This window comes from Denticeps clupeoides, chromosome 2 (genome assembly GCF_900700375.1).
Source record: "Denticeps clupeoides chromosome 2, fDenClu1.1, whole genome shotgun sequence".
Lineage (NCBI taxonomy): Eukaryota > Metazoa > Chordata > Actinopteri > Clupeiformes > Denticipitidae > Denticeps > Denticeps clupeoides.
The window spans coordinates 23107719-23122647 of NC_041708.1; the positions used below are offsets into that span (position 1 = coordinate 23107719).

A 14929-nucleotide genomic window follows, 5' to 3' on the forward strand; every position below is an offset into this window, starting at 1 on the left:
GTGTCTGAAAAGATCCCAGTCAATCCATGCCCAGCGGCATCAAAAATGCTGTGTAGGCAGAGGTGATTTTTAGAAAGTTTGTTCATTTATTATTACATTCACATTTACAGCATTTATCAGACGCCCTTGTCCAGAGCGACTTACAATCAGTAGTTACAGGACAGTCCCCCCCTGGAGCAACTCAGGGTTAAGTGTCTTGCTCAGGGACACAATGGTAGTAAGTGGGATTCGAACCCGGGTCTTCTAGTTCATAGGCGAATGTGTTACCCACTAGGCTACTACCACCATTTATTATTCTTAAGATTGCACTCTTTGAAGTATTGCACTGTATTATTATTATTATCATCATATTATATTATGTACTGTATACACAATATATACTAAATATACCCATATAGTGATATATTATCATATTGCTGCTACTTGTCCACTTTGTCTCGACCTGCACTATATTATTGGTCGAGCACAATGTCCTTTGTCATGTTTTTATGTCGTGTGTCTTTCCATTTGCACAATGTCTTTTTTCACACTGTGAATTCGTGAATCTCGTCTCTCTGTGTACTTGTATATGGTGAGGTGACAATAAAGTTCACTTTGACTTCGTTACTCCACCTCTTCGTTCTCCACCTCAGTCCATCGAGTTTTGGAACGGAAAACTTAAATTTGGTCCAGGACCAAATTTAATCCACAAAGGAAATATGCTGAATTGGTCAAGATCAATAGGTTCTGTCATGTTGCTGGACCCACCTTGTGGTACAAGCTCCCCGCCCTCCCTGGTCTGCTTCTCTCATTAATTGCTTTAAATCAAGGCTAAAACATATTTGTTCTCTGTGGCTTTTAACATTTACATTTACGGCAGGCGCCCTTATCCAGAGCGATTTACAATTGTAAATTTAACAGTTTAACAATTTAATGATTTAACAGTTGTTACAGGGACAGTCCACCCTGGAGACACTCAGGGTTAGGTGTCTTGCTCAGGGACACATTGATGTGCTCTAGGCTTTTTTTGCTATTAATTAATTTAATTTATTATTTCTACTGTTCTAATGCATTTTCCTTTTATTTTGTATTTACTTTTTAGATGCATGTTTTTTTCATGTAAATAAGTAACTTAACTAACAATACCCCAAAGATGCCTTTACATTTACATTCACAGTCTTGCTCAGGTACACAATAGACCACTAGACTATTACCACCTTAGATCCCATTAACAATGGGGGATACGGCAGGATGACGATAGTGGGTGATAGCGTAGTGCTGATATTTATATTATTTATTTATTGGATATTTATTTTCCTGCTGATATTTATGCTGGCAGACAGGACATCATCAATGTTGGGGTACAGGCAACATGCTGAAACGGCAGTGTCTCAGAGGTGTCCCAATTTCCTCCCTAGAGGACCAACACTCGGCTTTAGTGGGATTTCCAAAGAAGTGTGGCAAGTAGCAATGGGTCAAATGTATCTGTTTTTTTTTTTTAAGAAATACCTGATCAGGTCCCAGTGACCCAGAAATTTGCAATAAAAAAATGTGGCTTATTTAATTAGTTATTGAATTATAGATGCATTCCCCACACCACAAAAATAAACACTCTGTGCAGGCAATAGGACTGGATATTACAAATAATAAGGCACATTTTGAAAAGGACAAGAGTCACGAGCTTTCTCACTTGAAAAAATGCTACATTTTTCTAAACTTCAGGGCATTTCCGTAATTGTATTATTTTATTCATTATTGTTGAAATGGCTGAAAGGGCTAATAAAATGAGACCATTTATGCATGAATGCATGTGGACTTTTTTCTTCTTTTTTTATTTGTCTGTATTTGTTGAGTTCATGGAATATGTTCATGGAGCATTTCTCCACACAATGACTCCAAAGCTCGGTGTCAGTGATGAAGCACAACCATATCACCCTGCTCACTCCACTGACGCCTCAGATGAACCTCTCTGGTCCCCACTCCCCTTTACACTGTTGATGGATTTGTCCTGTGAGGGAAGTGAGCCTCAGAACAGAACGTACCACTTTCCAAATGTTGGGGGGTTACATACGTGCATCTTGTTGAACCAGTTTTATGGGAATGTGTGTGTTTACTGTACAATACTATGATTTGTGTTGATTTAATCATTTCAGGAATCTCTATATTCGAAGCATATATATTCAAAGTTTTTTGGTCTTTTTGAATCTCATCCAAAATGCAACATCTGCGGAGCATCATTATCTTTGCAGGCCAAACAAACTGGCGAAGGCAACTTTCAAGGCAACCTGGCAAAAACACCCGGCCTCTCAAATGTGAACCCCTCAGTTTTGCTCTAAATCAATGGTGCTTATAGCAGGAGCCGACTCAGACCCAATTCAATTATGGTTTTGCAATGAGGTGGAACGCTGAGGCAAGCCCAAGCCCTGCCCACTGTGATTAATGGTGCTGCGCCCCCCAAAATAGGTCAGTCACATAGGGAGGGGTCCTGGGCTGGGGAAAAGGGTGATTATAGGGGCTGGGAGTTGGCAAGATTGCCTACCAATGGCTATTCTTAATGTGTGCTATTTATATACAATTTACATACATAGTATGCTATCTATACTTTTGTATGCACACACTGCATGCTGTGCACACCAAAGCATGCACAGCAATATATTACATTTAAATCCTATTTGCATTAGGGTTGTCACTATGCTGGAAAACCAATATAATAAAGATGTCCAACAGTAACAACAGTTTGTATTTAACAATGCAAAGTTGGCAAAAACATTTACATTCCTTTATGTCATATGAAAAAAGGCAACAATATCAGTATATCAAGTCTGAACTGATTTCTCAGAACTTTTGTAAAACTTTTTAGACATAAAAAATTTTGTTATGCTGGCTAGGTCACACATGAACTTTACCATTTTATATCATGTATTATAGCCACTAGCCACTAACATAATGATAACATAGCAGAAAGCTAATGTTAATGGCTAATAGTTAAATGGCTGCCGATTATCCATGTGCTGGCCAGATTTATATTAAACACAGTTTTCAAGTGTTCTTTTTATTAATTCTCAGAGGCTGCACTTTATGGAAGTGTGTACATGAGCATAAACACAACTGCACACCAAATTGTGCTCAGTGTTTCCCAGAGATTCTGAATTTAAGGACATTGCATTTTATGCAATGTCTTGCTGTTCCTGGTACAGATGTATTATTAATAAATGCAAAATAAATGATAGGTAAAGACTAATGGTGTTTTTCAAAGTGGTTGAACTGTGCTGGCCAAGTTGCTAGCCACTTACTGGAGTTCATTCTTTTCTATCCAATACTTCATAGATGATGTATGATGAGCATTTCACCATCTCTTCTCCCAGACTTATGAATTAGCAATGAAGCTCTATACGGCGCAACCTAATAGCCAAGAATACTTTCATTTTAAAATTTAAAAATTAATATCGACTGCCCATTTTTCTCATTTACGCCAGAAGGGGAATATCGATGCCCCCCATTGCTGTTTGCCCCGTCCTAATAACTCACGGTGCTCAAGGACTTTGGGGGGGATGGATGCTCTGACCCTATACAGACCTATCACTCACTATAGCGTGCAGCTGTCCACCATATCTGCTGGAATCAATCAAACTTCCCATCAGGCCTTATGCAGCGAGCTGGGGGGAGTAGATTCATGCATTTCCCTCACTGCTCAAAGACAACCTGCCAAAGTTCACGTAGACCCCTGTGTCGCTTTAACCTCTTAAACTTCTACTTCATGTTAGCGTCATTGGCATTTTTTCCCAGGGACGTAGCCTGTGGTTCTCATCCCTGCTGGAGTGTATGGGGTTAACAGTCTTTAAAAAAGTCTTTAATAACATGGTTTTATTAGGATGCAAACCTTTTTTATGGCAGAAATACGTTTCTTACTCCATACCACCAATCCATAAACAATTGCTCTTGCTAAATAGAGTTCAATTCAAATAATACATGTACATGCTCTATACATATAGATAACTATACATAATTAATGTATGGTGATGCAATGCATAACATATATTGTTCCTAAAACTCTAAAGAAACTTTTTGTCATATATACTGTATATATGTACACACACACACACACACACACACACACACACACACACACAAACACACACACACACACACACACACACACACACACACACACATATATATATATATCATGAGTGTAGGGAGACTTAACTTCTTAACTTCAGACTGCTGTTCTGCTGCACAAATTATAAAGATAGACAACATGCATTTATATATTTATTTTTTTGACACTTCACATCATCAGCACTCCCGAGACTTCTTTGAACCGTGCAAGAAACAGCACAAGAGAAAAGCTTGTCTCGTAACAGTGACGCTCAGACTTTGACACATGGCTTCTTCAAACTGCTCTGCCAAAAACGATATTTAATACCGAGCAGGTATCACAGCTGTGAGGGTTTCACGTTTGAATAATGGCAGCATTTACAGGGGTGTAATTTTGTCTTCATATTTTAGAGCCAGGTCTAGACCAGCAGAACACAACATTCTGTAGAACCCAGCGTTGCTTTATATGCTGCAGTGTAAAATCTTCATATGAGGATGCATGGTGCAGTAAGCATCTCTTACATAAGAGAGCTGAACAGGACACAGTCTTAAAAATGGATCTGATTGCTGAACTGAGAGTAAAGCGAAATTATGTTTGAACCGGTAGCTGAAGTGGATTAGAGTATTTATTTTATTTTTAAAAATCATATTTAAATCATCAAAGAGCAGCTGCTCGACTTAATTCCATTATTGGGGTAATGACAAAGAATTATTAAAGCATAATAAATAATTTGATGATGTATTTAAAACATTGCATCTCTTTAATGCTGGAGCCAACAGAGATGGCAACCACATCACAGGCCTTCGGAACAATGAGTGGTAGTTTTGGACAAACCATTTGGTCAACAATAAGAGCACAAAGTACATAAAATGTCCTTAAATTTACTGTGGATGTGTGTTTGTGTGTGTGTGTGTGTGTGTGTGTGTGTGAGAGACATAAAACGGATGCGACATCCGAGAGAGAGAGAGAGAGCGCCCTTCAGTTATCACACAAATGACCGCGCACATGGCCACACAGCAACACAGCTTTCACTTTGGCTTAGGGCCGCGGACTCATCTCTCCTGCTCAGCACAGGAGCGTGGCATCTTTATGAAACAGTATTTTATTAACGTGTGCCTTAAACTCATTATAGTTTCTATACGCAAGTGTCCAGATATTTCCCTTATGTGCATTGCATAATTTCAATTTTACAAAAAAAATCCATAGGCTGCCTGTTAAGTGTCATCATATTGAATCTGTGTCCTCATGCATTTCAGCAAAACAGCTGTTTACTGGAATAAAAAAAAAAAATAAAGGCCATCCCAGCATAATTCCTAATGAGTTGCTACGGCGACTGCCTCGAGTCAGAAATCGGCATGAACACTGCATCGTCTAACATAGACTAACTTCTCATAAACTTATGAATAAATGAGACGGTTCAATTAAAGGTGGTGTCGCCGCCTCCGTAGTTACTGCAGCTGTCAGCCAATGGAAACTCTACATATGTGTCTCACCCGCCTGTGCTTAAAGAAAAGTTCCACTGGCATGAGCCGTCCATCCCTCCATTGCATCAGACCACGCTGGAGTGTTGAGGCCAGTGGAAGGCTGAAGTGGGAGTGTGTGGAAGTGTGTGTACTAGTCTCTATGTACTGCATGGTAGCGTGTGTATGTGAGGTACAACAGAAACCTGCCTGGTTGCTGTGAGTGTGTGTGTGTGTGTGTGTGTGTGTATCAGCAAATGAGGTACACAAGTCTTTTTCTATGTGTGTGTACGTGCGTTTATGCTCAGGCACTGGCATGGCCATTCCTGTCCTCCTTGAGGACCCTTCCAGGTCCTTCCTCAGAGACAGTAACATCTCAACTGATGCTCAACCAGGCAGAAAACTCAGCACCAACACACACACCCAACATAGCCTCCAGAGACCCCTCTGGGCTGCAGTCCATCGCAATTCAAACACATCACTGGGCATCACTGAGTTCAGTCTCAGATATTAGGAAATACGGATGAATTATGGATCATCCCTAATTAAAAATGTAACAGCGTTGCCCCCGTTCACACTCAGATTAAAGCCTATCGGGGCCTGGAGTCCGGCGTTGCCCCCCACAGGACAAGAGTGGAACTGACGTCCCAAATTACTAATGACAAGCGCATTGGTGGGTGGATGAGGACATGAAAGTGATCTGTTGCAGGGCAACTCTAGAGGTGGGACACAAATTAAAATATGTAGAACAAATGCATTTTAGATTAAACAGTCATCAGTGTCTCCGGTGGCTCTGATCTCTTATTAAATCTTCATTTAAGTGATATTGTTTAGATTGACATTGAAGTCAGAGAGGGTATTTTGGACCGGAGAGCTGTAAATATCCCTATTGATTTAATGCTACAGCTATTGTCTTCTTAACTGGGATTCATGATGGGATTTCTGGCCCTGATAAATACCATACATACACATACACATACACACACAACATCACATGGCAAGACCCCAAGACATTCTATCAACATTCTATCATTTTTATTAACCCTATTCAAATATAATCCTCATCTGCTCTGTCTACAAAGAGGCTTATTTTATAATATAGAAGTAAAACAAAACAGGTGATGATTTTTGAGATGTCGCCATGCAATCACATGACAGGTTCTTGTGTGCTGTCATTGGACGGCTGCTCTCTGGTAATGAAAAGCCACCAGAGTTTTTGCCAAATATCACATCACTACCTGGCAACACCCCCCCGCCCCCCATGAATTCTATTTTACAAACTACATCCCATTCAGTTGCATTTCTCCGTGTTTGCTGTGTGACACAGAGAACACAGAGAAGTGTGTGAGTCAGCAGCTTGATAGGTCACCCTGTCACTGTACACCGCGCCACCCCAGCCTGCAGCAGAACAGCGTCACGCACGTCGGAAAACATGTCGGAAAAGGTCACACTTCATGCTAAACTGCCAGTCTTTGTGCAAAAGCGCACCGTGGGAGCACCAACTGCATGTGGACTCCAAATGTCACGCAGAGGCCGAACATTTACTCTGAGTTCATTATGGAAGGTCTGGGGTCAGGGTACGATTGAGAACAATCAAAGTTGTAAATTTAGACAATAAAATGATTTGTTACTTAATTATTTCAATACTGTTATAGACAATCTTGCAAGAATAGACGCACTGTATCTTCTCAATACATTTAAGGCAACAGATTTTAAGCAACATGTCAAGCCCGCGAGCTGATGGGGGAATGAAGTGCAGAGGCGGGACATTCTGGGAAACAATGATTTATTAAACAAAAAACAAACCAACGCGAGGGCCGAAAACTGGGGAAACATAAAGGGAAAAACACAAACTAACCCGCAGGCATGTGGCGATTGCCAGAACTGAAAAGAACTAAACTCATAAGTTGCACGGTCCACATTAAATGTTGCAGCCTCGATGGGCTGCTCAATAAGTCCTTTAGAACCGCCCTGCTGTCATGCAGATTGGTGCCAGGTGTGTCTCCTAGGTGCACCCAATCACGACACAATGTCTATATATAATTGTTTTTAATTGATGCAGTCAGTAAAATGTAAATATACGTATTTCTTAAGAATGAGAAAGTTAAGCATTAATGAACACATCACCTTATTTAAAAAAAAACCCATGTATGCCAGGGCATGATGGGTAGTGAAAAACCATTCAATAAAGTAAGGGCCTTATGATTTCCACAATGCAGAAAACGGAATTGTGGAATCCAACGAATAAAATGGAATCTGTTATAAAACGCGGAATTTGCGTTTCTGGCCGCTGCAGCCCACTTCATGTGTTTCCGGCTGAGGCGGGACTCAAACACAATGTAAACGCGTGGTTAGCGATGGTGAAGAGGAATGCAGTGCTGAATCCAGACCACTTGCTCGATCAATTCCACTCATGCGCGTGCATATACAATGTTTAAGATGTCCTGAGAAAATTACGGAATTAACGACCACTTACAATCAACAACTCATAAGAGAAACTGAGAAAAGAAGCTAACTAGCGTGAGCTGCTCACGCAACAAACCAGCTTATTCAAAACGGGGTTTTATTATCATGGTTCCAGTTCATTATGCAAGTGGGCACAACTTTTTTTTTGTATTCCAGATCTCCCCAATTTTTATTTGATTCATTTTTTTATGTTGAGGTCAAACGTGAAGCACTTTTATTTTACAAAAGGAAGAATGTGTAATACTGTTCTAGTGAGGTGAATGATGGAAAGATGTTAGCAAAGACAAATTAGTAAAAAAGAGAATAATCTAATGCTCTCAAGAGTTTTTGCAACGTCATAAATAGAAGCGACTTAGTTCAAAAGGTTACGATGTACACTTCAACCAGAATGAATGGCAAACTTTAAAACTTCTTAAAATTACTTAAATTAATTACTTAATTTCTTAAAATTACTAATACACCCCTGGAGCGTATTTTGAAGAATCAAATACATGAAACATCAGATTGATTACTGCTTTGAAGAGACTCCAGTATTAAACATTTTGCTTAGTTTTTTTGTTCAGGTATGTTAATATAGTCCCAATAAATACCCATAAATGAGTAAATTAATAGACGAAACCTGTGACTGGTAGTGCAAACAATGCTAGTGCTAGCATTCTTCACAGTGAAAATTTTGTTTAACACTCAATCAATACAATCAAATAGGTTGGTTCGAAATTTACAGCATATTTCCTCAACGCTACTACATAATTTTACAATAAATTATCAACTACAGGTCACAAACATGAGAAATTAGGGCGGAGTTTGAATACAAGAACAGCAATTGTGATGCAGAGCATATGTGTGGTGGTGTTGGTTGCTAATAATACAGTAAAGTCATTAAAAACTTGCTGATATTTTCCAACACAGTCTCACTCCCAGTGCATCAAAAACTGACGCTTGGTCAGAACCCTATGCCGTCGTTTGTTGACATACAACACCTCTCTCTGCATCTCTTTCAAATATGGAGGGTTGTCAGTTGATTCAAATGCAATCCCATCCACATCGCTATTAGACACTGAGACATTGAGATCGTGCTCTAGCCAACCACTGCACTTTGGTATTAAATCGACAGGCACAAACAACTTTCACCACAAATGAAACTGATTAGATATTCAATTCGCAATAAATGATGGGACACAAAATTCAACTTGAATTCTACCTACTTTGCCATGAATGCACGTACAATGTAATTTTGTGTCCCATCATGCATTGCGAGTTAAGCGTCCAATCAGTTTCAGTTAGCTAACTGACCAAGTTACGGTGAAAGTCGATCATGCCTGCGTTTAAGTGGAAGTGATTCTCATTGTGAAACACTGAAATATGTCCTCTGCTTTTAACCATCACCCTTGGTGAGCAGTGGGCAGCCATGACAGGCGCCTGGGGGAGGAGCAGTGTGTGGGGACGGTACTTTCCTGATGGCACCTCAGTGGCTTTGTTACCCGCTATGCCAACCACTTCCCCCAATAGTAGTGACCATGGAGATTCCAGGGATTTAACGTGGGATCTTGTACATGCAAAGCATGAGCTCTACATCCCCATGTTCATAAATCTGCAATCATTTATACATTCTCCATACTGACGTGAAAACTTGCCACAGGGACGGATGATCAGAGCGCCTGTGAGAGCCATGGTCGGGCTAATACTAAAGTGAAGTGGGCGGCCGGAGCACAATCTTGGAGCGTCTAATAGCAACACGGATGGGATTTCTTTAGAATCAATTGACAACCTCTGTGTCTGAAAGGGCTCTGACCATTCGTCAATTTTTTTCTGTGAGACTGTGTTCCATATGCCTGCCTGGCATTTTTGTTCTTTCATTAATTTAGTGTCTTACTACGCCTATGTAGATTTGTAGGCCTATGTAGCTAATTTTATCTAAAACTTTTGATTGCAAAAAAGTACAGGGGGAACTGTAACATTAGTATTTGAATGAAGCTTATTTAAGGTCATTCTCAGTGTTGATTTTTCTGCTATAATAGACATAATATTAGATGTTACATTAAAATACATCATGCATAATGTGTTTATATTTTATGCTAAACAATGCTACAAAAAGGATGCTAAACATGTTTATACCCACTATTAAATCATAGTAAATTAAATAATCATGTTTTCGTCTATGTGTATTAAAATCATAATACCAAAAAGTGGCATTATATTGAAATATTTGGAATCAACAAAATATGAGTAAAATTACACAATCTCTCAAAAGGTTTTCTTGAAATGCATTAGGTGTAGAAGGTTAATGAGGGGAAGGGTGTTATTCTCCATTGGACCCACGTCTCCGTAATGCAGGTAGATGGGCCATCGGCGCGGCATCATCTGTCATCATTTAATCCCAAAAGAACCGATCCTCTTTGCTTTCCATCAGAACAGGAGAGACACATGTGCGCAGCTCAGAACGTCTTGTCCTCCTGCCAAGTGTATTAGTGTAACCCAGTTACATCCAGCAGGCCAAAACAAATGCTGCCCAAATCCTCCTGATGCTGAACATATCGCTGGAATTTTTATTTGAAGCCTTTTTTTTTCGCCACAGTGATGTGTGTGTCTGATTGCTTCTGCTGAGCAGCAGCGCAGAAGCAGGAACTGAAATAATACTGACGAGAGATTCAAGCTCAACAAAGAACAACAAACAGCTGCATGCCTACCCAAGTTCTGCCCACTTTCTCCTTAGAGTTAAACCCTGCCCTTCCACCACGCCATAACTCTGACTCGGTCAAATAGTTGCAATGGAAGTGCACCACTGGAAATGGAAATGGAAGCCATTAGATGTTCATTATCTGCTGGATTCCTTCCATGTCATGAGCTACTATCTCAAAAATCAAGACAAGGTTGGAGAACTATTGTTTTTCATCCAGTTCCGACAGTTAGTCTTTATTAGTTAGTTAGTTATTTATTGCATGGTTATAGTTATCTTTTCCCCCCCATAAGAACATGCTGCTTATTCTTTTGAAGAATAAACAGCATGTTTTAGGTGAAGAAAATCTCTTCATATTTCTCAGAGCTGTTTCAATTTGAGTTCAGAGACAGACTGACATTGCTTGCTACAGGTAGATGAGCTGTACGTGAAAAATGTTGAGTTCCATACGAGCTTATGGACTCACATTTCAGCATTTAATGCATTCTCCTTACACTTAATTCCCAGATGGCACAAATTGGACTAAAATTAGAGTTTTCCAGACAACCATATACTGTACACAAGTTCTCTGTCTTATGCTAAACTTATCTCCTGCTCACACAAACCAATCATCTCAGGCAAAAGTAAAACACAGATGCACCACCAGATACCATGAACTCAATAGAAATATAACAGAAACCCTGTTCTTACCTGGGTGACCTTCTCGGTGACATTGTGTGTACGGTCCATGAGCTTGCAGGGGGCGATGATGTCCATGTCCCCTGAGGGCAGGGCGATGAGGGGGTCGGCTTTAAAGTCCACAAAGTTGAGGGTGATCTGCGGGATCTTGCTGATGGCGCGGTAGCGCATGAGATCGGAATCAGAGGTAGAGTTCAGGATGTTGGACTTGTTGTTCACGGCACCTGCTTGGAACAATAATTTATGCAAGATTTTGACAAATGTTGTTTAACATGGAAGACTGCTAATAAGGACCAAAAACATTAAAACCATGACAGTATAAAGTATTTTGTTAAGTACATAACTTCACATGTGTTCATTCATAGTTTTGATGCCTTCAGTGAGAATCTACCAATGTAAAAGGTCATGAAAATAAAGAAAACACATTGAATGAGAAGGTGTGTAAAACCGTTTGGCTTGTACTGTATATAAACATATATGCAAGCTCATCTCCTTGTTAATGACCTTTCCTGCCATCTAGAGGACTGCAAAGTCAAGGACAAGTAAAACTCAACGTTTCAGTTTGTTTACGGATCTGCCCTATGACATGGATCCATAGATTCAATTGAATCGGTTTCTCCTTTACTCGTGCATCACCTGTCTACCAAGGGTGCCTGTAACAAATCCAAACCACGCCAAAGCTCTAGCGCTTTCATTTGAGAGATCTAAAGGGTTCTGGTGGAAAAACTAGTGAATCTGACAAGTAAATGCTACCCCTCCTCTAGGAATTCTTGATGAATATCAGTGCAACACTTGAATATCTGGCTACTTTTCCAAAATGTTGCACTGCTAGCAGGATACAGGGAATCTCCAGTTGCCATGGGCACACAAATTGTCAACGTAATCTGAAATAAACAATGAAATCAATCTGTGCAATCTTTAGAGTCAGACTGACAGATAGAGATCTCGTAGAGGTGTTTGTCTATCATTAATGGAACATTAATGTCATAGCAGGAGAGACCAAGGGCTTTTATCAATTTGAGAATCTACAGTAGAAATGTTGTCCAACTAGAAAAACGCTCCAGGCTGGAATTGTTAGAAAACCAGGTTTAGAAGTGAGGATTCCGCAGACGCTGACCCATGCTGCTGCTGCTGGGCCGGGTGCGGTACTTCCCGTCCCAGTCGGGCCGCATGGCCTCGATGTCGTCCACGGACGAGGCGCGCCGCATGCTGTGGAAGCTCTCCCGCGAGCGGCTGTGGGTCAGGCTGCAGTTGGACGGGGAGGCGTCGGGGTTCAGGCGCTGCAGGTGCGGCGACGACTGGCCCAGAGGCAGCGACGAGGACGACTGCTGGACGGGCGGGGTCGAGGACGACTTGCCTCCCAACAGATTGCGCTGGTCGTTGGGCCACTGGGAGGACGGCGGCTCCTGCTGCTGGGACTCAGGACGCTCTGAGAGGGGCAGCAGCTCTCCCAGGGACAGGGACTCCCGACTACCCGCCCGGGGAGCCGTGGGAGGGGTTGCCGGCAGATGGACCCGCCCTGTCTCTGGGTCCTCGTGCAGGGAATGTTTGCTGTTACTGCGAGAACGCAGGAGTGGCAGTCGCAGCCTGATCCCCCGCGAGTGGCCTGAGACCGGGACACGGGACGAGAGAGATGGGCGGGGCATTATTAATCCACTCCTTTATTACAAATGCACCTTAGAGATGCCAGAGATAAAGTGCTCTTACGTGAGGAGAGCCAAGGCCTGGACAGCTTGTGGTTGTGGTCCTGGGGATTCAGCAGTTTGTCGTCAGACATGACCTCAAAGTTGAGGATGAACATGATCACGACCCCATCCTCGTTCTTCACCGGCACTACGTCCACCACGCAGAGGAAGCACACACCTGGCATACAACGGGAGAGAGAAGAACGTCACCACAGCGAAGAATACTAATGGCCGTGCCAGTTACATCCTCGTAAAGCATACAAATACCCTCTTAGTATGGGAGGACACCGCACATCTGTACATCTACAAAAAAAAACTCACGTAAGCACTGGACCAACACATGAACACATTATTTACAACAAAAATCTGTTTGTTAAAAAAAAAAAAAAAATCACCGCTGACTGTTCACCGCTGACTGTTCATTTAATAATCTTCAGATCATAAATGATTAATATACATGCATTTTATAATGTACACACACATACGGATACAAAATTAAAGTCATCCCTTTTCCACCATCATCACCCCCACCACTCTCCCTTACCTGACGAAGGGGACAAACGGAGCAGCGACTACTGACAAAAAATTGCCGAGCTGCCAGTCACTGCCGTCCTGGGGCAGACAGAGTGGCGTGGGTGGACATGGGGGATTGGACCAGTACGTAATCCCAGTTGAGGGCGCACCAGGCAGAGTGACACACAGATTACAGGTCCTTTCACACCATCTGGCTCTGACTGAGTGTGTGTGTGTGTATGTAAGCTGGTCTTGTGCATTCATTCATATTTGTACCGTGAAATAAAATGAATGGCATCCTGAACAACAACACCTTAACACAAAATTAACAACATTCTAATTTTTTATTAAATGATGCAAAATGATTTATGTCCAATTTACACCCAGTGTTTGCCATTTAAAATACTGGTTTAAAATTAAACTTGTTTTTTGCATTGAAATGCAATTACTTTAGATATAGACCTACTGCAGTTGAAATCTCTTTCATTATTTTAAAAATTATTAATGCAAGGTCAAGCTTTCTCATAACGTACTTTTAATATTCTGAAAAATTCTTTACAACTCTGGAGAGTTGTCAGTTAAAAAAACAAGAAACATTTCTGGAGCATAAATAAATAAATAAATAAATAAATAAATAAATAAATACAAACTTGTTGACAGGTTCAGTGAGATAAAAGAAATCATAATCCTGGGAGCATCTCTTCGTCTCTGTCCCTCTCCGCCACGCTGCACACGAGGGATTAAACATCAACGGCGGAAGCGGATTTGACTCCAATTCATTACGTTTCTTTTTTTCTGCCTCCCTTCCACTCCACTTAAAAAGACTAATCCACTCGAAGATACAGGCCGCATCGCCAATCCCGTACAAAGAGGGAAGTCATTTGCTGCGTTTGGGGGGGTGAAAAGACACTCGTGTACACGTGTGTGTCAAGATTTCACTGGATTGGATGAGCCGCTGTTTCAGAGATACCCATAATTCCCAAAATCAGACTTCAGACAGCACAACAAGATCAGAGCTGGTCTCGACTGCTGTGCTAAATCAGCATGTGTATGTGTGTGTGTGAGTGTGTGGTTCCATGCATTTGTGCCTGAATGGAATTACAAATAACAATTTAAATTTTTGCCTATGCGCACAAAACATTGAGAGAAGAACCAGCCACAATTTACAGGATCCTCTATTAGAACCATTTCCAGGGCCAGCTGTAGCATCCTTACTTACTGAGAGTGAAAAAAGAATCTGCTTCTACTATTCTTGCAATTAAATGAATACAAAACATATATTCGCTTTTTGACATTATCACACTGGTTTAAAATAAAGACATTCTGACAAATAAAATTGAGAAAAGTCTGAATTCAAGTATAATGTCATCAT

The 14929-nt window shown here is 41.0% G+C and overlaps 1 protein-coding gene across 3 annotated transcripts in view; it reads right to left on the reverse strand.

Moving 5' to 3' along the window:
* Positions 1-14929, reverse strand: part of kcnh2b (potassium voltage-gated channel, subfamily H (eag-related), member 2b) — a 137246-nt gene that overhangs the window by 50707 nt on the left and 71610 nt on the right. The window contains exons 1-4 of one of the 3 annotated variants that reach the window (XM_028966742.1): positions 13589-13661; positions 13067-13222; positions 12477-12965; positions 11372-11586 (exon numbers count right to left, since the gene is read on the reverse strand). In XM_028966742.1, the coding sequence (XP_028822575.1) occupies positions 11372-11586; positions 12477-12965; positions 13067-13160 (798 nt within the window). In that variant the 5' untranslated portion in view covers positions 13161-13222; positions 13589-13661. Of the gene's footprint in view, positions 1-11371; positions 11587-12476; positions 12966-13066; positions 13223-13588; positions 13662-14929 lie in introns of those variants that run through there. The other 2 variants (XM_028966741.1, XM_028966740.1) reach the window with 2 other exon arrangements.